The sequence below is a fragment of the Oculina patagonica genome, chromosome 2 (genome assembly GCF_052425735.1).
Source record: "Oculina patagonica isolate OP01 chromosome 2, crgOcupat, whole genome shotgun sequence".
In the NCBI taxonomy this organism is placed as follows: Eukaryota; Metazoa; Cnidaria; class Anthozoa; order Scleractinia; family Oculinidae; genus Oculina; species Oculina patagonica.
Genome location: NC_135759.1, coordinates 1,664,482 through 1,687,755, shown reverse-complemented (window position 1 = coordinate 1,687,755; position 23,274 = coordinate 1,664,482). Strand labels below are relative to the sequence as shown.

The following is a 23,274-nucleotide window of genomic DNA, read 5'->3' as shown; positions in this document are numbered from 1 at the left end:
TTAATTACACAGGCTAAAAAGGTCAGAGAAGCTGTTCATACATAAAAGTCTCCTCTTGTCCCTTGGTCTTGGATATCTTGTATTTGTTCTGGACAAAAATTTGTTTGCTTCACGACAGGAACATCTGGTTAGTACAAAGTTGGGATCAATTTAGGTTTCTGGGAAACTGCTCACCTACCCCTCCCCAAACCTAACATTTTGCCCAAAGCGATAAGTAAGGGTTAATGTTAGGTTTGGGGAGGGGTAGGTGAGCAGTTTCCCAGAAACCTAAATTGATCCCAAAGTTGGATCAGTCGTTAATTTATGCAAACATCTAAATAGCATGTTTACATTTTTGACTTAAATAATTAACATGATAGGGTAGATAGTTATTTAGATTACCGATTTCGGATGACAACATAACTGCATAATTAGGGCACCAATGCTGCCATGTAATGTCTTTGTGTTTGGTTTTTCAGGCTCTTTGTTCCGCTGTGACAGTAATTCAGTTCTTCTTCCACACTGCGGTGTTTACGTGGATGCTTGTAGAAGGAATAAATCTCTACATGAAATTGGTGAAAGTTTTCTCAATGAAAAAGCAATATGCAACTTACGTGGCAGTAGGGTGGGGTAAGTATGGAGGTAACTGTTACTAATTTCAGAGTGGCTCTTTGCCTTTTCGTACCAGAAGGCTATGGAGGTTAGAGGTAGAGCATAGAGATTACAGCAGTTACTTAAACCATTGAAAGTCAGTTTTTTTAAATGCTCAAATGAATTCCCAGTAGATAACTGAACCAAACTGGCAAGCCAAACATAAGCATTCAGTTTAGATAATTATTGAAATCTTTACTTACACATTTTGAGCACACCCTGTCTGTTTTCCTGTCCCAATCGAAAAGATAAGGAAAATGTATTTCCCGTGCGCGATGAAGTGAGTTATATTCCCTTTCATAACATTAAATGCGAAGTGTTCTTGATGGTAAAGTTTTGTGCGAAGAATATACGAGAAATTCGCCGCCTTTGACTATTTTTGTGTCTCCCGCAGGCATACCAACAGCCATAGTGGGTTTAGTAGCAGCTATAAAGCCCGCTACCTTTGATATGGGAAAAGCTCAGTATAAAGAAATCACATGTGGGTCATTTAACTTCACAGGTGAAGTACAGCGAACCAGGTAAGACTGTTCTTGTTTCTTGACCCTTTCAGTCCCAATCCTATTCAAGTTGTAATCCTCTTCACGTGTTTACATACATTCTTTCAAAATCAGTGCTAGAGTATGCACGTTCTACGTTCCTTGTCTAAGTACTTGGTTGGGGGCATCTTGCTTGTCGGCATTCGTGTCATACGTTTGTTGTGTTATATTATGTAATGTTATGTTACGTTACGTTACGTTACGTTAATTTATGTTCCTTCCTGTTCTGTTCTGTTGTCTCATTTCATGTCATGTCATGTTATATTATGTAATGTTATGTTACGTTACGTTAATTTATGTTCCTTCCTGTTCTGTTCTGTTGTCTCATTTCACGTCATGTCATGTCATGTTATATTATGTAATGTTATGTTACGTTACGTTAATTTATGTTCTCTGTTGTCTCATTTCATGTCATGTCATGCCATGTTATATTATGTAATGTTATGTTACGTTACGTTAAATTATGTTCTCTGTTGTCTCATTTCATGTCATTTCATGTCATGTTATATTATGTAATGTTATGTTACGTTACGTTAATTTATGGTCCTTCCTGTTCTGTTCTGTTGTCTCATTTCATGTCATGTCATGTCATGTTATATTATATAATGTTATGTTACGTTACGTTTATTTATGTTCCTTCCTGTTCTGTTGTCTCATTTCATGTCATTTCATGTCATGTTATATTATGTAATGTTATGTTACGTTACTTTTATTTATGTTCCTTCCTGTTCTGTTCTGTTGTCCCATTTCATGTCATTTCATGTCATGTCACGTCATGTTACGTCATGTTATGTTATTTATATGGTATGTTATGTTCCTTCCTGTTCTGTTCTGTTGTCCTATTTCATGTCATTTCATATCATATCATGTCATGTTACGTCATATTATGTTATTTATAAGGTATATTGTGTAATGCTATGCCAGGGGGGGGGGGGGGGGAAGAAACTTCCTTTGTTACACGACTCAAAAAGTGATCATTGCGGTGCCGGGCAACCGAGATTGCGCAGTAGCTATCGAATGGTTGCTAAGGGTGTAGTGAATAGCTTGACAAAGTTCATTGTTTAATTCGCATGATTTGGTCTTGATCGTGCACAAAACACAATAGCTGTTTGCATTTTGATTGCTCCTTTGAAGTCTTCCGGACATCAAAACAACCGTGAACAGTGATAACGGTGACCAGTCTGGCAAAAGTATGGCTTTTGAATTATACTAATTAAAAATAACTCAAATGGTTCTGAATTATTTCCCATTTTTTGGTTGTTAAATTTCAACCGTGACAAATTTTTCGGTTGTTATTCCACGCCGCCAAAACATTCTCAGTGACGTGAGACATTAGGCGTAAAACATCAAACGCAAACACCGCGACTATTCGCATTTCAGACGCACGCAGTCATTGATATTTAAATCTTTCCGAGAAAACAAAACCTTGGTTTGACGTCTCTCCTGGCAACGGCTTGATTGACATAGACTCGCACCGTTTCCAGGCACTGCTATGTAATCAAAGAAAAGTGCCGACTTTCTTTCCCCCCCCCCCCCCCCCTGTGCTATGCCATGTCCATGTCCATGTTCATGTTCATCCAATATTTAAGAACTATTCACCGAAGTTGGAGGTGGCTAATGGTGGATATTTACCGCGCCGCGAAGCGGCGAAGTTAATATTCACCAGTAGCCACCTACACTGGCTGCCAATCAGAACGCGCCAAAAACGCTATCCACTGTTTTAGTATATACTAAATAGTATTATTTTAAACAATAATTGTCACTGCATACTTGAACATACCGAACTTAATTCTCTCTGCTAGATGCTGGATTAACGGAAGTCTGTGGATTTACAAAGGGCCCATCTTAGCCATACTTGTGGTAAGTGGTGTGAATAATTTGTCAACCCACGGACATACATCCAAAGTCATAACCCTATGACCGTACATAGGGGTTGGGGATTATTGATGAATTTCTTTGGTTTTCGTTAATGTTGTCATTTGTCGACTCGAAAGCATTACGCCCTTCGGAAATTCTATTGAGCTTGCTCCATAAGTTAACTTTTAAGCGTATACTAGCAACAAGTGTATATTTCTTTTTCTGCAGGCAAATTTGGTGTTGTTTGTCATTCTTCTTCGCGTGATCTTTGGAAACCTTGCCACCAAATACGGCAAGGACCACGTGGAAGTCACGAAGTAAGGATATGAAAATGATCAGCTTTATCAAATAAAACTAAAAAACGTAAAGTAACGCAAATACGCATCACACAGCATAGTAGTCATAGCAGTTTAAACAATTTATTGTCAAGGCTTTCTTTTCACCTAACGTAAGTGCCAGTTTTGCTTGATTACGTGATGTCGAATTTAATGTACAGTACCATGGTACGTAACTTTCTGTAACATTCCTCTTTTTGGCTAGTCACAATGCGACAAATTTGTTTATGACAAGGATAATCATAACATAAAAGTTTCTGATAAAAGTCATTGCTAATTCCACCTCATATAAGGAATATGCAATTTCGATATTCGTAACATACTTTGATGTTCCTATTAAAGGAGCTTTGTCACGCAATTTTAAGCAACTTCGTCACTGACCAACTGTTCAGAGAATTAACTGAAGTATCACAATAACGGCTTAAAACTGTAGACGAACTCAAACACAGAAAGGCGGGTTAACTTGAAAAACGTCAGCCCGACTTTTTTCAAGTTTCGTTATCTCAATTTGTATGAAAGTGTCATTTACAATGCTCAAAAAACATCCTTGTAAGAGCTCTTAATAAACGAAAATAAACAGAATTACCTAAAATACTGTCACCTAGCCTCTTGAATCGTACTATCGTGGTTTTAATGATTTAAAGCAAGAGAGTATTTTCTCTTGTGTAAAGTTGAAACTTTCTTGTCGTCCAAATGTCAGCTTGAATAAAGAGATCTCATATAATATATATAACTTCAAGAAATTTCATTGTTTCTTTTCCCTTAAATTTTCTAAACAGTAATGAAGTAACATACTTTTCCATATTTTTATATTTTCAGGAGAGGCCTGAGAAGCATTGTCGCCCTTCTTCCCTTGCTGGGCGTCACGTGGTTGTTGGGATTTTTCATCGAGTTTCACATTGCTGTGGGATATGCGTTTATTTTGCTAAACTCTACACAGGTTTGTAGTTTGATCTGGATGGGGTTGTAGTAAGTTAGGTATATATATTAATATCTTTAAACAACATTTATAAATCTGACTTGAAATGATCTTACCCTGTATTTTAGGGTAAAGTACTAAAACTCGCGAGTAAAAAACCTAATTTTTAAGAACCTGTTAGACTACAATTTGACAGTTAGACACCCTCTTCATAAGAACCTCTTTAGCCTAAAATTTGAAAACAGGTTCTTATTTTCTAAAATTGATTAAAAATGTTTTTTTTTTTGGGAAATAACATAAGTCTACATTCTGGATTCTCTTTGGAGACAACTAGGAGCCTCTGATAGCTTGGTTCCCCCAGTTCAAAGGTGCAAAATCAATCCCTTATGACAGCCAACAGTAATTTAAATAAAATACCATAAGTCGTTCGAAAAGATTGGAGTAACAGCTTCATTTCCTATTCACAATTGTAGCGAGATGCTTTTTCTATAAAAATAAATTTTAAAGCAACATTTTAATAGAAAATGTCAAACATGTAAGCATTATTAACTTGTTGTATTTGTTTTCATTTTTAACAGGGAGTCTTGTTTTTCATCTTTCATTGTGCCCTTGATGACGAGGTAAGAGAGCCAAATTAGTCGCGAGCTTAAAAAAGAGGACTATAGCTTTAATAATTTATGTAAGACAGCTCCGTTGTAGCTGACACTATAGAATACCGAGGGTCTTCAATTTTATTCATTTTTAAATGAAAGTCTGAAAAACTACTATGATCTCATAATTCCAAAATGAACCTTTCAACACATGGCTCTCTAAGATACACAAAGACAAACAAACAAACAAACAAACAAACAAAAAAAGTCAAACATTCACAGAAGAATTTTCTTTAGGTTCAAGATGCTATACGGAAGTTAGTTGTGAAAAACAAAGCAAACGTTAAGACAAGAGGAACACCAGCCTTCAATCCGAAGAAAACGCCTGTTGTGGAAAAACACTCCAGAGTTAAAGTCATAAATGATTCTGGTAAGTTTAAAATTTTATGTTAACCATATTTTAATTCAGCTTTTAAAAGTGTCCTAAGTAGCTTTAGTAATTTAATGTGATCTATATGATAATTATGGATGCGTTTTATGAAAATTATTGTAATTACAGTGTAATGCTTTATTTAATTATTTCTTTATTTAAAATTATCGATTTGATTAAGTAGCAGTTTTGATTCTATGGAAAAAACACTAGGTTTTGAATTTAAGAATTCGCATGATTTTGAAAAGGCAAGCGCAGTTATTTTGGCGTTAATTTTGTTTTGTGTAAATGCAGGCCAAGGAAAGCAGCTTGTGGAAGTGATTGAAGTTCAGCCCCAACTGTCCGTTCTAAACGGTAAGCGAGAAACGTTTAATATTTAATAAACCAGCTGTGAGGCAACTACTAGCAATAGACGAGAAAGCACACTTTCACGGAACCGTGACACAAGCATTCGCAAAAAACATACATTGAAAGGATAAAAGGGAAGAAGGTAGAGAGGGAAGGAGACTGAGAGGGAGGAAGGGAGGGAGTGAAGGAGAGAGGGAGGATGGAAGTGAGCAAGGAAGGGAGTGAGCAAGGAAGGGAGGGAGCAAGAGAGGGAGAGAGCAAGGAAGGGAGTGAGCAGGGAAGGGAGGGAGCAAGGGAAGGGAGTGAGCAGGGAAGGGAGAGAGCAAGGAAGGGAGTGAGCAGGGAAGGGAATGAGCAAGGGAAGGAGTGAGCAAAGGAGGATGGGAGTAAGGGAGGGAGGGAGCAAGGAAGTGAGAGCAAGGAGGTAGGGAGAGAGCTAGAGAGGAAGGTGATGGATGGTGGGATGGTTGAATGTATGGAAAAATGAACTGAATCATAATTGTTTTTTTTTTTAATTCGCTTATTGAATAGAACAAGAGCACGTTCAAGAATTCGTCGATGCTAAACGCAAATCGACAACAGATGATTCGTCTTCAACTGTTTACAAAGCAACTCTTGGAGGGGACACCGCTATGTATGAAATAGCCGTGTAATCAGTTAGCTGAATTAACTAACGAAACATTAGACGTGGTAGGAAACTAGAAAGATATCGATAGATTGATGAGCTCGTAGTTATCTAAATGTTAAAATTTTGATGCCATTACTGCGAATGGAAAATGTGTCTGTTTGTCTCTCTTTCTGTCAAATTTCAGAAAGATAATTATTCTATGCGTTCTATTTAGATTTGCATGATGCATTCCTCGTGCGACAAAAATAATATCGATATATTATTACAACTTATGAAGCTGGGTCATATTGTAGTTATGGAATAGGGGACTCCCATATGTTAGATAGAAATACTTACTTGTTGCTGCTGTAAGCGTGTTAAAAAATAATTGGAACTGTATATTAGATGTTCCTGGTTTGTATAAAACAAGTGGACAAAAACAGCTTGTTTTTAAAGGAGAAAAAGAATATATGCATGCCTAACGGGTATATATAACCATCCGCCATATAATATTCCAGAGTGTCTCCCATTCTGCCACGACAGCACAAATAATATGGGTAGTTTATAGAAGGACAACTGACTAAGAGTACTTCTAGTTGACATAGATTGTTTATCACTGACAGATTAGTTTAGATGTAACATGCAATCGGTTAGTGTGGAAAAAGTTTTCTAATAGCAAAATGGTTAGTTTACTGAGATTTGTATCATGCCGCAAATCCCTTGTTAGATTTAGTTTTGTTTTTTACTATCATAACAAATATGTATCTTATAGCTGTTTGGTTGATTTTGACGATAGTGATATCGCCGAGAGCAACCTTTTTTCAGGATTATATTCCAAACATGTCAGAAGTTACGTAGCCTAACTGTATTTAAAGGAGCAACGTCGCGATATTTTAATTCATTTTCTGATTTGAATGAAACCTCGAAATAATCATGAGTTTTCTGACATGGAAAAACACTCTTAGGAGTAATAATTAACCGAAAAGAAACAAGGATGGTTTCGAGCGACGAAGATTAAATGGATTATGTCACGGAGTTTACCAGATTTTTGAACAGCCAAAATTTATATTTCTGTCGCATGAAACCTAGAAATAATAGTCCATTTTTATTAAAAATTGCTATATTAGAGCATTGAAACTGTTAACTAGCATTATTGGCTGCGGATGGCGCGGATGGAAACGGATTGCAATTTGAAAACGTTAGGCAAACGTTTTCAAATTGTTTCCGCGCGTCTTCAAAAAATCGATATTTTTAGCCGTAGATTGATTTCTATCCACAAATGAAGCTTATATATTTCTTTAGATGTTCAAAGATATTGTTTTTGGGGGGTTAGGTTGCCTTCCACTAATTTCAGAGCAGTTTAGACCAAAAAACTGCGAAATCTCCGTGACATAATCACTTTAAGACAGATTACGAATGACAAACTTGAAAAAAAAAAAAAACATGCCAATTTTTTCAAGATGAGTTGTCCGTCACGTTGCTCCTTTAAACGTTGTTTGTTTCTTCAATGAAACATCAACAATAGACGTGATATAACTTAGGGGTTATAACATTTATTATGTATTATCGAAGTGGCTTTGAGAGGTTATGTGTATCGTCCAGAGAGCCTTTTTATTAAGTAATCCGAGCTCGTTAGTATTATGAGGAGATTACACTAATATTATTATATATAGTTAATAACCTAATTATAAAAGCAGAGCTAAGCCATTGGAAGGCTGAATCATACAAGGCATTTCAGTTATCAGAAAAGTGATGGTTTGGTGTCCATCAGCGGCATTGAATCGAGATCTGATTCCGTTATGCAGTCAAAGTCAAATCTGTAATTGTCTTGTAAGAGGGAGGGTATAAACCCCATTTTTCCAGCCCACATTTTGCCCAAATCCCATTTCCCAGCCTATTGATTTCCCAAATTTTCAAATTCCCAGTCCCAGTTCTATTGTCTTTCTGTCTGCTTTTCACATTCCCAGTGACCAAATCTCAGTCCCAGTACAGAGACTCAGATCCCATTTTCCCAATGAAAATTTGCCAAAATCCCAATTCCCATTTTACATCATCAGGCCCCTTCTGTAATACCTTGCACTAATTAAGTGCAGTACTGAAGTATTGTAACCTTTACTTTTATTTAATTTTAGTGGAACGTTTTCTCAGCTATAGCATAAGGCGTCATCACCTTTTGTCCAGAAGAGCTTTTCCAAATTAATTTTTGTCGAAGTCAAGCCTCATTGGATCACTTTAAAGTTGTTTCTTTCCTAAACAAGACATCAACAATAGACATTATTTATAGAACCTGGAGGGGTAAATATATTATATAATACTTGTATATATTGCTAAGCACTGATATTCTATCGCTAATGATGTAAACCGTGTGAAGTACAAGTCAGTGTGTTTTACCAGATTTCGCTCAGTCCTCAGACGAGAAAAGATCAGAAAAGGATTTTCTCCCAAACGGAACTTGTACACACGACTTATTTTACACGTATTTCTAGTTTATTGGATGCAAATATTATAACACATTTATCAGAAAATTATTTATCAACAATTTTCATTGAAGGAAGCAGTATCTCGAGAGTCGTTTGTCTTTAGGCTTGGATAAATTCTGCCCACAAAATCTCGATCCAAAAAGGCCATTTTTGACAGTATAACCATTGTACCGATGAAGACCAAAATACAGTTAACGTAGTACTGCAATCAGCGACGTTACTGAAAAAAAAAATGAATTGCAAAATGGCTTCGAAATGAAAAAGAAAAGAGTAGCTCTGAAATTGGTAATTTACTGACAGAACTCCTCCCAGCCTACATTGTCTACATTTTGCTTAAATTAAGGAAATGAATGGTATCTTGCTTCCTCAGTAAATACCGGTAGGTATCATATGATTATTTAGTAAACATTTTAGGTGCTGTAACTGCTCGCAACACAGCGCGTCTGGAAAGTGGAGACATATCTCACTACTACCGTTAGAATAGCTTCGTGAGACTATATCTATTTGGTACAGAGATCAGATATAGCACACTATCTGGCTCAACTATTAACTAACTCGAATTATTTCTCTCTCGTAAGTTAAAGTGACAGTATACATTTTAGCCCTTGCTTGTAAAACAATAGGCCACCAATTTAAATCGATTGCAGTCTATCATAAATGACTTTGTAGAAGTATGTACATTACCTAATAAAACATACACCAAATCGAAGAAACATTGACCCTGGACGATAAGACTGAATGGGATTCTAGGTAGACAGCATTGGTAAGCTTAGTAATATTCCATTTATTCAAAATTAAGATATTTTCTTACTTTGAGAGCTTTAAGAGCATGATTTATCAAACTTGTCTTATTTTAATGTTCATTCTGTCATAGACGACGATTTCATTTTTATGATTTCCCAGTAAACATTTGGGTCGCATCGTTCATGGTTTATGCTTTTCTTGGGCAACGGTTCTTCAATCAGGCGTATGTACAAGTTAATATTGATGATCATGTACAAGTTTATCTAAAGGTATACTGTGGCTACAGTGCACGCTGTTAAATTGAATTGCATTAAAATAAACCAGTGAGAGAGACAAGGTAAAGGCTGGTTATTTGTAGTGATATCCTATGATTTGGGTTATGGTTAGGCAAAGGGAGGCTGCATGCATGTTTTTACATTAATAGTAACTTGGCTCTTTCAATATGAGGTTATATTTCGATATATTTATAAAAAAACAAATCCAATACTTGGTAACGTTGAATATAACAAGCGTGTATCCCTTGCAGATGTATCTTATAGAGGCAATAGGGCTTTGTTCACAACAGTTTGAGGAAAACTAAACAGAAAAATAAGCAGCCCACAAAAGGCCGGAAATTTCTTAGTCACATAATTGTGATTTTCACTGAAATCGGCCAGTCACAAAGGTTTGCCTTCAAAATTGTAGTCGGCTAGAGAACAAAATAGATATTGGGAATTTCTAATTGACGCGACTGATTTCGAGTCTCGCTTTTCTTTGGTAAGTACAGTCACTAGCTCTTCACAGCCATACTCGACCAAACTGAGTTCCACTCCAGACGTCGAAATATTAACCGACAATTCGCGACAAAAGTAGTTGAGACAGTTGGTTGAAATGATTGCTACTTTTAATATTTCCATTATCCCACTTCAAATCCGGTGTAGATTGTGAACCACTATCCCCTCCCCCCTTTTCAATGTTGTACAAAAAAGGAAGCAAGTCTTTCAGATAGCAAGTCCAACATTGTTTCGGGGGGAGGGGTAATATCGAAGGGGTGCTGGACAAAATTTGTCCAAGCTACTCAGACAGTGCGCAGACAGTGTCTCAACACTTTTGGCGCTCAAGTTATTGACAGTTATCCCTTTGCAACGGCTCAAAAACAAAGATTAGTTACTAGCTTTTCGAGGACCTTTTACATCAAACTTACGAAAAGGGAGTGTGGGGTTTAAAAAACTGGACTGATGCGGTCGGAGACCTATTGCACTTCTTCCTGTACAATGTCAATGTTTCAGAACTTTTCAAAGTAGAGTTTGCATTGCAGAACGGCTTATAAACAGCAGCTTGCTCATAAGTTCTAAGTACAGGAAATAAACCGTTCTAGATAAGCATTCCTTTATTTATCGAGCGTGAAATTAAAAATGGATTTCTTACACTTTACAACACCATTTTCACCAGCAGCGGACGTCATTACATTGAAAGAGGAGGGCAACCAACAGAACGAATGCCTCTTATCTCCCTACATTAAAATACGGTCATTGACAATACCGCCGGTCCAGCGAAATACAAAGCCAGAAAGGAAATAGACATGCTGTCCTATAAGGCGGGCACGCGTCTCTCAAAAGCATGCATTTCACGTGCACACGTCTCTGTCACACGTGCATTTCACGTGCACACGCGTGTCTACAACTGGGGTTCATTTCCTTTCACTAACGAAAAATTTCAGTTAATAAACAGCTAACACGCAGCAGTAAAATTTTGACAATTGTGAATGTTTCCCGGTATGCAACCAACAGCCAAGTACAAAACTCGATGCTCTTTCGAAGAAAAACTGCACCTATTTAAAGGATGGGTATGCCTACGGAAGGAAAAGCAGCAATGCTAAAACACCACCCTCCCCATTATGAGCACACAAATTTTTACAAAGCAAGAATGGCAAATGTCATCATATTATGTTATCATTGTTCTGTCGCAACATCTTCACTTGAAACGAGTTCTTCTTGGATATGTTGTTTTGTAGAACGCTCCAAGACCCATAGCCATGTAAGAATCCATTATAAAAGCTAACCAATAGAATATCTTTTTTTCTGAATACGATTCTTGCACGGCTGTGATCGTGGATGGCGAGTCGAATAATTTAGTTTTCTTCCTTCTTCTTTTCCTGCTCTTCCCCAGTGCTCCCGCTTTGCTCGCTACTTGAATCGCTACTTGAAGACGAGGCTCCTCCTTCCCTCTCTGAAGCCATCTGCAATGAACATAGACAAGCGTAAATAAGGTCGGAAATAGTGTCCAAGGTCCTCTCCCCTCTAGGTCGGAACTTGTTCCCAGGGTCCACTCCTCTCTCGAAAAAGAACTAGGGTATTGGGAAAGAGATTGGATAGCAAATGCTGACACTGCTGAGTGCCGTTCTTGCAGTCAGAAACATTTTAGCGAGTTTAATTTCTCTGGGGGTAAATGAAAACTAAATTATTTAATCGATGTATGGTTCCGCTTTGAAATTGGCCAAATAGGCTTGGTGTACTGTAGCAATGATCTGTGAAGGGCAGACTGATTATATTTTGTATTTTATTTTTGGGTTTAATTAAAAAAAAAAAAAAAAAAAAAAAAAAAAAAAAAAATAAAAAAAAAATTTTTTTAAAAAAAAAAAAAAAAAAAAAAAAAAAAAAAAAAAAAAAAAAAAAAAAAAAAAAAAAAAAAAAAAAAAAAAAAAAAAAAAAAAAAAAAATTAATTTTTTTTTTTTTTTTTTTTGTGTGTTTTTTTTTTTAAAAAAAATAAAAAAAAAAAAAAAAAAAAAAAGGATAAAGGGAAAAATTATTATTTTTTGTATAATAAAAAAAAGAGAAATAAAGTGTTGTTGTGTGGACCTACATGTGTGTAAGTGATCATCCAGTCATCTGAACTTTGCTATGATTTACTCTGCTCCCAAAGCCTGGGATCCCTGTGGTCCTTAGACAACGAGCAGCCCTTCGTTTTTTCTTAGTTTATTTTCAGATTTCGCGCGGCCATATTTTTTTTTTCTTTTGCTCTAAACTCAATGCACTAAGAAAAAAGAGTGGCTACTCGTCGTCCATGTGGTGCTAGCAGTACTGTACCTTTTTGTAAGCCATCTCAAAGAGCTTGAGCGATTTCTGTTGTAGTTCACTGTACGCCTGTCGGATAGACTCGGCTGTTTCGCTGTCTTTTCTCGCCAGGACTTCACGGACTTTGTTTATTTCTTCTTTAAGTTGGCCAGTCTGTCGTACAAGAAAGAAAGAAAAAATATTAATGAAATGCTAAAGAGTGTTACGGCTCTACTGTTTGCTGTGCTACTTTAATAATTTTTTATTCAGGTTTTTGTGAGGCACAGAGAGAGTTAGAGTAGAGAGAGAACGCAAAAATAATATTTTACCAAGGTAGAAACAAAAACAAAAAACAAACAAAAATCACTAAACCCATGTCAGACAGTAAACAATAAAGAAACAATGATAGTCGAGGCTGAGAACGATTGAGACCGATAACGAACCATAAACTGGAAACATGGGAGAACTGTGATGTACGTGCAATGCCATGCTGCTTTAACTCTATTTTTTCCTGGGGTGGAGTAGGTAGCCCTACTTGTAGATCACCCCTCCCCCTGCCAACTTATCCCCTTGTTGTTGTTGCAATTACTTGTCTGATTCACTCCTGCTGTGATAAAACATGAACATCAGTAATACAAGTGACTGTAATAAGATGACTGTCTTACCTCATCGCTTGGCAGTTGCTCCTTAAACTCTTCCATTTTGGTCTCTGTGTCATGGATGATTCCCTCTGCTTGGTTTATGGCCTCTGTTAAGTCCTAGAAACACAAGCAGCAACAGAGAGCAATTAAATCAACACAACAGTCCCAAATGAGACGAGAAACAGTCATACTTGATAAACAAGTCAAAATACTGCCTTCACTTTCACTTGTGTAAGAACAAATAAATTTTGATTTCCAACATTGTTCCCTATCCTCATAGCCTTGACTTCTGCCAATCTCTCGAGTCAAGCCTACTTTCCCCACTACAGAGTACAATAACATCAAAGTTTTCATGTAAAAAATGACTACATGTAAAATATATTAAGGTTTTCAGACCATTTGTGAACCTTCATGTATTGTATTTTGGTGTGTGTACTGTCATTGTACCTTTAGATTTTGTTGTTGTCTTTTCATAATGTGCTTTCTGAAGGTGCCCATCCTAGTACCAAGATTGGTATTTTTTTAAATGAAATTTACCACACGATTGTCACACCATGCCAAATATGTACTAGATGTATTTTATTTCATACAGTGTACATTCTTTTTGTCAGCCCAAGAAAGTTCAGATCCCTAAGCTACCACAGGACCTTCATCTCTACATGTACAGTGTACAAGTAGTAACAAATGCATCTCTCCTTACTTTTCGTTGTCTGTCACTATCAGCAAACTTCTCTGCCTCTCTGACCATGTTCTCAATTTCATCTTTACTGAGTCCTCCAGAAGACTGGATAACAACTAAAAATAGAAAGGAAAACTACTACATTAGAGTACATCATAGAAAACAAGACAATTTAATACTTAGGAGCTGGTATGACTTTTATTAGAACAATACTATGCAATTCGTATTATTTTATGCATTGTATCGTACTGCGCCTTTCAATAACATGCAAACTCTGCTCAATCAACGGTCGCATTTTTCATACCCATCAATCACTCCATAGATGCTGACCTCCCAGGAAACAGAAGTTTTCTTGAAGGGGGTTAAAAGGTCACTTCTGTGGGTTGTGATTGGTAGATTTCAATCCAATTTGTTTGTTTGGTATTTTTTTTAAGGTTTGTCAATTGTCCTCAAAACAATTAGGATTGACAGCAGAGAAAATGCAATTGTGACTTTGAAATTTAAAGTACAAAAGTTTAAAAAGTGCAGTATTGACTGTAAGGTGAAAATGAAAGTGTCTCTAAAAGTTACATGTATGCTCTTACTTTGTTGTTCTCTGCCAGTTCCCTTGTCTCTAGCAGACACATTTACGATTCCATTAGCATCAATGTCAAAGGTTACTTCTATCTGCGGCACACCACGAGGGGCAGGAGGAATTCCAACCTACATAAGACAATGTGTTACCCAGTCAATGTAAAAATTCTCCTTACCGGCCTCCATACATTTCTTCTTGTACTATTTGGGAGAATTTGATCATGTACATGTACATGCATTAAACCATCATATTCATTAACTGTACACAATGGATCCTGTACTGTATAGCGTACAACTGTAGTCAGTAGCTCTGACCTTCAAAAATTAAAGTGACAAACTAACCGGTAGATCTTATATTACACAGGTATTTGACTGTGCTTTAACAGCTCAGCATATCGAGCTGCCCATGCCATGAGAGAAGGTACAGTATGCTCTGAATGAGAGTATGCTACAGGGACGATGACCAGAAATGTGTGTAAATACAATCATGTATTTTCTTACCAGTTGAAATTGACCTAGCATTTTGTTGTCAGCAGCCATTTCACGCTCTCCCTGGTGAACTTTGATTTCAACCTGAGTCTGGCCATCAGCTGCTGTAGAAAACACCTGGGGGAAAAGGATAGGCACAGTTAAATTGCGACTACAACTTCGGCCAGGAACATGAACTCCAAATAAATTTACAAGAAATTAATTTAAAAGAGCATCCTTTGGTCTTGATTGGTGTTCGGTCCACACTTACATGTAAAGCCACATTTCTGTTTTTGAAGCACTGGTTTTAGCTGTAGGTTTTGAAGAGTGGATGGAAAACCATGTACATACCTGGCCTTTCTTGGTGGGGATAGTGGTATTTCTGGGAATCAGTTTTGTGAAGACTCCACCCAAAGTTTCAATACCCAGAGACAATGGCGTCACATCCAACAACAACACATCCTTGACATCCCCAGAGAGAACACCTCCCTGGATAGCGGCACCCACAGCAACAGCCTCATCTGGATTAACAGCCTTGCTGGGAGATCGGCCAAAGATTTCCTGTACAGTGGACTGCACCTGTTCACAACACACAGCATGTTAATTTCATATTAAGTACATGTACTTTCAAAATAATGATTGTGAATTTCAATTTAAACAACAAAGTACATGCTTCCACCTTCAACAAATCTTTTTTACAGTCATCATGTACAGTACCATTTAAAGGTAAGTTAACAGTCTCTCAAGCTTTGATCCTCAAGACTTGAGAATCAATATACCGTCGCTTGCATCAGCGTGCACGTGCCGCCGCATGCGCCGTGGCGTTGGTCATCCGTTGGTGCGCCGTCGGCCTTCGCGCCCTCCCTTCCGGTTTCCGTCGCGGCTGTTCGCTCCTCACTTCCTTCTGTGTCGTTGCTTCGGTTCTTCCTCTCTCGTCCCGTCTCGTGTGGTGCTGGGGGTCCCCTTTCCCCCATGTGTCCATGTCTGTTCGGCGCTCGTGTTCCGCGCGGGATTCTCAAAACTCAAAAATTTTGAGTTTCGAGTCGAGAAAAATAATGAAATTTTTTACTTGAATGATTCCTGGAGAAATACATGTAAATTGCACAAATGGGCCACACTCAGTACGCAGTCAAAGCCAGTGTGCAGGCTACTCACCTCTTACAACACGCTTAAGAATCCAAAACTTATAATACTCCACCAATAAAAATGTAAACATGGGTTTAATAGGAAGCACGTTTGTTGTGTCATGTTTTAGGGCACAAAAATTAATACAGTGAAACTAAGTTCTTTGGTTTGATGCGCCGTCCTTTCTGGTGGCCGGTGTCAGTCGGTTCTCCGTTTCTTGCTCGGCGTCTCTGGCCCCGCTCGGCGCGCGGTCCCTGGCCGGCGCCCCCCGCGCTCGGGGGCTCGCGTCGCGTGTGGGGGCGGTCTGTAATCAACCTTAAAGCAAGAGGCAAACTACATGTACTTTGTTAAGACCTCTGTTTACAGAAGATTTAACACATACCTTGGGCATTCTGGTCATTCCACCAACCAACAGAATATCACCGATATCGCTTTTATTGATGTCGGCATCCTTCAGACATTTCTTGCACGGTTCCACAGTCCTTTGTATGAGATCACTGACAAGGGATTCAAACTTTGCACGGGTAAGTTTCATGGCCAAGTGCTTAGGACCACTGGCATCAACAGTGATGTACGGCAAGTTGATGTCTGTCTGTAAACGTTAGACAAATAGCCACAATGTTAAAAGAGATGTACTTAATACCTGCCAGGTCAAATAGAAGGTCAGATAATTATTTCAGAAATTTTCATTAAGTTGTACAGAATACATGTACAGTGTACATGCATGTGATGGAGCAAAGTACATTTGTATAAGATGGAGTACACTGTATGCTTTGTATTAATTTTATTCTTTAAATTCAACAGTTTTTCATGATTGGAAAAAAACTGTAAGTATTAATCATGGTAAACATGGCTGGCTTTATTGGGATTTCCGACTGACCACTTCAAACAAAATGTCAAAATGTTGACACAGAAATGCTTTCATTTTATTTCTGTTACACATGGCCATCGAAGTTCCTGCAAGTTTATAAAAAATTGTCCTTTGCTAAACGAAAAGTGTTATCATATTTTGACGCAGATAATAAGAAAATAACAAATTTTACCTGGACAGAAGCTGACAATTCAATTTTAGCTTTCTCAGCAGCCTCTCTCAATCTTTGAAGAGCCATGTTATCCTTTGACAGATCAACTCCACTCTGAAACACATAACACATTCAAAAGTTGAACCCTTGCAAACCCAAACTTAAAATACATTGTACATTGTATAAAATCTCTTTACCTATTACATGTACCACCTATTGCTTGTAGTCTTAGTTCTGAGAATTGTTTTTGACACCTCGCTATTATGGGCACCCTATTACACGTTGGGCGAGAGTTGACTGTACATGTATTACGAAAGAAGTTGAAGTCCTGGCAAATGATAATAACTGAAAACAACTCTTGCTACTTCAGGCCTCTTTATTATGGACACCAAATTATGGTCCCGAAGGTGTCTGTTAAAGAAGGAGTTGTCTGTAGATACCGTTCAGCTATAAGAAAGTGTACTAGTCGGGGGTTACATGTAAAACTTATGTTCAGTACACATGTACATGTAAAAAAATTATATTGTGGTTTAATAATGTTACCCTTGGTACAATTTGCTTTTTTCTTTTGTTCTGGTGTACATGTATGGCAATATACACGGCACACTGTACATGTTCATGTAAGATAATGATTATAAAACAAAAGGAAAGACCTGATTGTACCCAAAGGTAAAACTGAACCACAATGCAAATTGTATTATATAATCACCTCTCTCTTGAATTCCGTAATGAGATACTTCAGCAGTGTGTTGTCAAAGTCTTCACCACCAAGGTAAGTGTCACCATTAGTGGCTTTGACCTGAAAAACAAGTCAAATGCCAAAACTTAGTTATTTAACACTGTATAATGGACCATGCATGCAATGGAAAACATTCTTCTATGCAAATAAAAACCTGACAATATGTGCACAGTGTACATTTATTATTGTTATATAGCTAGAAATTTTTCCCAAACGGAAACAGCACACGCTTTTATTGGCCATATTGGTCACATTGACTTCTAACAATTAAAAAACTGTTTCCTGCCAAAAGTCTCTGAGCGGGCAAAATTGCAAAATCTATGAAGTCAGAGGGTAACATTGCAATGTTGCTTGCGAATGTTGACTGAGGAGTGCAAATTTTTAAGTCCTTGTCACGCTATATAACAGAACGCTTAATGACTGATCCCTCGGGAAACCAGTTAATTTTGTTTCCCTCAAATCTCAATGTTTTCCAAGGCAATTCTTGGGTGAACAAAGTTAACTGTTTCCTCGGGAACAGTCCTTAAGTTAAGTGTATATTACTTACAAAATGGTAAAATGCCTCACCTCAAATACACCCTTCTGTATTTCTAGAATGGAAATATCAAACGTGCCACCACCAAGATCATACACTGCAATTCTTTGGATAAAACAGTGATACAAGTGTTAATAAAGAAACACTTAGTAACAATGTACAAAATGTACTTCTCAAGATGATGTGAACAACAACAATAATAACAATTATTATTAGCAAGACCTACATGTACAGTATAGCAAGCACTCCCCCATACAGAAAAAGTTGTGGATATGCAGGGGGCCTAGGGGCCAAAACCCCAAATTAAGGGGGAGAAAAAAAGGGGAAAAATAGATTGGAGGAAGTAAATGAAAGAGAAAAAAAGCGGGGAAAAAAAAAAAACGGCGCTTGAAAAATTAATGACAGCCCTGGATATGCACACAATAATATTATAATACACTGTAAATATGAACATCGCAGGGATGTACATGTACAATGTACATGTAGCTACATGTAAGAAAACACTAAGCTGGATCATCAAGAAGCCCAGCTGGCTTTTCTGGCCTTGGTTTCCCTAAAAGTTCATCTAAGTCTTTGTTTTCATGTGAAATTTAAGCCGGATTTAAGTTCTATTTCAACCAGTTATTAAATAAGCCGGTAGGTGGCCCTTAGCGACATCCCAGACATCATAGCCTGAATACAGTACATTGTATAATTACTGATTTTCACTCATATGTTGACTTACATTTTGTCCTCAGACTTGTCCATTCCATAAGCCAAAGCGGCAGCTGTCGGTTCATTGATCACTCGCAGAACATTTAGTCCAGAGATCTGGCCAGCATCTTTGGTAGCCTGCAGCCACAACAGTGTTACAATAATGAATTTCACTCACTGATTTTCTAACAACATTCTGTTGGAGTTCAGAATATATGTTGTGGTTTAATTTTTTCTTTGGTTTAAAATTTTTCAAACCAGTTTGATTTTTATTTCCCTTTGTTTGAGATTATGTTAATGAACATAAGACAATGAAAAATAAAAAACAAACTGGTTTGAAAAATTTTAAACCAAAGAAAAAATTAAACCACAACATATACAAATTACACCTTGCTAAGTCATATCCAATCACAACTGTACTACAATGGAAAGTGTTCAGGTCTAATTGTCATAAAACACTGAACATGTACATGTTCCTTGCAATCCTTGTCTTGATGGACTACATACAGTACCCTCAAATGTAAGTTGACAGTCTCGCTCTCCTCACTCTCCTCGCTCCTCTCCTCCTCCTCGATTTCGTTTCGGTCTCGTCGTCTCTCTCTCGTCTCGGTCGCGGCGGTCTCGATTTCTCTCGAGCTTCGGGCGATTTTTCTCGGCCGCTCCACCTCATCATGTTCCTCCCCCGCCCTTCCCCGACTCATTCGCATCATACGCCGATCGTCTCTCCCAATTTCACTCTCCTCCGTGATCGCCGAATAGGGACGTAGAATCTGTGTTCACTTGTGCTCTCCCTTCATTCCCCCTTCATTTTGGTTTTCTTGTCGTCATCCCTTACATCTTTTCCATCCATTCCCATCTCTCCCGTAGATCGACTCCCAGCATTTCCCGAATTCAGACGTCTCTTTCTGTCGCTCTATTCACAATCCTAATACCGGTTCTTAAATTTTTCTTAGACGGCAAACGAAACATTTCACGTAACATCGAGCCGTGGCCTTCCGAAAATATCACAACTTTGTCGCGCCATCGCGTCTCTGAATGAGCGTGTTTTATTTTTTGTGAGCAAACTAACCTAAATTCTCTAATAACTTTCTTCACACAATATCCGTAATCATTTCAGCTTTAAGATTACAAACTGCGGCACAGTAATCAATATACTCATACTCACGCAAATAATACACCCCCACCAAATCCGATTAATCTCATCACATCTGCGTTTCAAACAACTGAGGACGTTTATTTCCTATCATACACACAATCTATGCGTACACACACGTCTTCATTTTTCCTAGGATCGCCTAACGCAGGTGTTTTTCCATTTGATTCGACGGGACCCGCTAACTCCAACTCGGTTACTTCTGTTCATTTTCCCCCAATTCATTCACTATCGACGGTTTCGGCTCCTTTTCAACTTTTGGGACGGTTCGAAATATTCGACCAGCGCGCGTGCTCAGCAGGTGAGTGCCAGCACGCGCTTCCATCAGTCCTTTCGGTGCGCCCGCTTGGCAATTTTATTCCGGGAATCATCGCGACAGCTCATTATTTTTCTCCTCCTCGTCCTCGAACTCAGACTCATCCTCCCTCGAGACTCGACTCGACAGTTCGATCGGTCTCCTCGAGATCATCTCGAGTCTCTCGCTCGGGGACTGTCAACTTACAGGCGGTACTGTACATGACTGTACATGTACATGTTCAGTGCTACATTTTTCAACTACATGTAATATTGACAACCACAGTTAAAATCTGAACATTATTATGTACAGTCTGTTGTTCTTACACATGCACTGTGTACAGTACATTGTACTTGTCATAGAAAAGCTACATGTATAATTATTGAAAAGTCACACAAACCTGTCTTTGCGAATCATTAAAGTAAGCTGGCACAGTGATGACGGCATTCTTGACTGTTGTACCCAAGTAATTGTCAGCAGTCTCCTTCATCTTCATGAGGACAAACGCTCCAACTTGGCTTGGTGAATACATCTGTCCATTAGCTTCAAACCACGCATCTCCATTTGAGGCTTTGACGATTTTAAATGACACACTTTGCCTGGAATAAGACAAGAAATTTATTGATTTTCAATTAACATGTAAATCGCTTGGAAATTGCAAAAAATCATATTGGTACTTACGCATCTTTCTTGATCTCAGGGTCATCAAATCTGCGACCAATGTACCTCTTGGTGGCGTATAATGTATTCTCTGGGTTTGTTACGGCCTATGCACACAGAGGGAGTTACATGTAAATTGAGTGACACACAAAACAAGGATGGAGGAATCCCAAATTAAACAAGCACGCTGTGAAGCTTTAAATTATACATTTTGCAAGATTACAGTAGCAAGGGGCAATCGTTTCAAACAAGAAAAAAAAAAAAACTACCATATAGCAATACCGTGCCTAAATGCCCTGACCAGTCAACACACAGAAAGTAACATGCACATACACTGTACATTGCAACTGAAGCAAATTCACAATGTTAACATCGCACCTGTCTCTTAGCTGGAGTACCAACAAGTCGCTCCCCATCAGCAGTAAAAGCGACAACAGATGGAGTGGTTCTTGATCCCTCAGCATTTTCTAGCACTTTAGGTGTCTTTCCTTCCATCACAGCAACACAAGAGTTTGTTGTTCCAAGATCAATACCACAGACGGCACCTCGCACAGCTTCAGAGCTACATTATGTACAAACATAAAGGGAAAACCTCAACATGAAATACTGTACATAATACAAGTAAGATTAATTTCCTAGCATTCCTAGCATATAAAATAAATATTTTATTGGCATCATTAGCTGGGATGGTAAAAGCAGCTGTATTTTTTCTTGTTTTGTTTTTATTCAGTAATTATTATTATTTTCTAAATTGGGGGAGTGTCACTAGTTTGCTTGCGGTTAGCTTTTTTATTAGTTAGGGCATTATACTATCATCGTTCCATCATTCTGCCGAATAGGGCCACCCACTCAAACATACACATACCATAATCAGACTGGAACATTTTGTGAGTACAACAAACTTGAAAATCAAAAAGTATGTGAATTGAGTCCCACCATGTTTAGAATTCAAACAAAATTTATGCTTAATTAATCACAACCAGGTCAACTCTAGTGTTTAATGTTTGATTACCAGACTCAATCTACAGATTGTGATAAATTGAGTTTAACTGCATAATCTGGTTAAAACATGCTTTGATTAACCTAGGTCAGTCAGTTACAAAATGGTAATAAATTTGTCATACATGTAGGTAAATCTGACACCTCTCCAAGTTTACCAACAGAACAAGTTTAGTGTTGTCTGATCTCTAAGATTTGTAATTATTTTAAAAAGATACACACGGTCTGTACATGCAATATAAGCTTACATGTAAATCTGAAGCTAACTGGCTTCATGTCACATGTACTATTACATAAGCTTATAACTGCTTCATGTATCTTAAAATTTCTAGAAGCCGTACAAGGCACATATTGATACTCATCCAATGCCTTCATTTTAGTGACAAACTCGTACAAGTTTTACTACGTTTTGATTCATAGTTGTAAGGTATTCGCATGAGCACGTTTAATATTACAGTGACCACGTGCAAATTGTATTCCCTTTAAAATATTTCTGTCATACTTCGAACTTACCTGTAAAAGCGAGATTTAAACAATCCATTTCTGGAGAGAACATCCTCTGTGATAACTCTCTGCTCAATAAGAAAAAGAAGATCGATTGTTCATAAATCTAAACGTCATGCAAAATGTCAAATCACCGGCAATTTTCTACGATCGAAAAATGAACAGTGCCTCACCTGACTAGCGACCGATCCAAACGACCTCAGTGCCGGCGCATGGCGAGCGATTCGAGCAAGATGCTTGAGTGACGTTCGTGCTGTATTAACTGTCGACCACATGTTTTAATTTTGGAGGATTTTTTTCGCGATATTTGCGAATAAGAACCTTTTTTTACGTTCTGAAGGCTGATGCAAGTCTGCAAGGCGCACGAGATTTTTCTTGCGTAAGTCCAGCGCGTGCGCACGCGGTCTCGAGAAATGTTCCATATTAGGGAAGTTAGAGTTCAGTCTCTATAGGGTAACGCGCGGTCACAAGTTACCTCGTCCCAGTCTTCAGCGCGTTTCTCTGAACTTTCAATAGCAAAATGGAGATTACTAGAGAAAAGCTACAAACATCTTCTGATTAAAGCACAATAATATCATTTCTTACTTTTTCTTTTGGTTCTCGAGGTACTTTATGCAGCCAAATTTCCTTAACCAGTTCATAATTAAAAAAAGAAAAGAAAAGATTTTGTGGCCAC

At 37.9% G+C, this 23,274-nt stretch overlaps 2 protein-coding genes across 2 annotated transcripts in view; one reads left to right on the top strand and one right to left on the bottom strand.

The window, feature by feature from the left end:
* Positions 1-9,815, top strand: part of LOC144642575 (uncharacterized) — a 38,479-nt gene extending 28,664 nt beyond the window's left edge. The window contains exons 18-27 of the mRNA XM_078501557.1: positions 13-127; positions 459-609; positions 1,025-1,151; positions 2,972-3,029; positions 3,255-3,343; positions 4,181-4,301; positions 4,859-4,900; positions 5,168-5,300; positions 5,595-5,654; positions 6,180-9,815. Coding sequence (XP_078357683.1) covers positions 13-127; positions 459-609; positions 1,025-1,151; positions 2,972-3,029; positions 3,255-3,343; positions 4,181-4,301; positions 4,859-4,900; positions 5,168-5,300; positions 5,595-5,654; positions 6,180-6,301 — 1,018 coding nt within the window. The 3' untranslated portion in view covers positions 6,302-9,815. The remainder of the gene's footprint in view (positions 1-12; positions 128-458; positions 610-1,024; positions 1,152-2,971; positions 3,030-3,254; positions 3,344-4,180; positions 4,302-4,858; positions 4,901-5,167; positions 5,301-5,594; positions 5,655-6,179) is intronic.
* A 1,015-nt stretch (positions 9,816-10,830) lies between these two features.
* Positions 10,831-23,040, bottom strand: LOC144642549 (stress-70 protein, mitochondrial-like). The gene is made up of 17 exons (XM_078501522.1): positions 22,772-23,040; positions 22,608-22,666; positions 21,474-21,657; positions 21,117-21,202; positions 20,836-21,034; positions 19,019-19,125; positions 18,327-18,399; positions 17,730-17,819; positions 17,042-17,134; positions 16,381-16,590; positions 15,225-15,452; positions 14,907-15,011; positions 14,417-14,534; positions 13,854-13,948; positions 13,178-13,270; positions 12,546-12,686; positions 10,831-11,697 (listed from the first exon to the last, which is right to left on the bottom strand). The coding sequence occupies exons 1-17, from the start codon at positions 22,871-22,873 to the stop codon at positions 11,590-11,592; spliced, it is 2,091 nt and encodes a 696-aa protein (XP_078357648.1). The 5' UTR covers positions 22,874-23,040; the 3' UTR covers positions 10,831-11,589.
* Between the last annotated feature and the right edge of the window lie 234 nt (positions 23,041-23,274).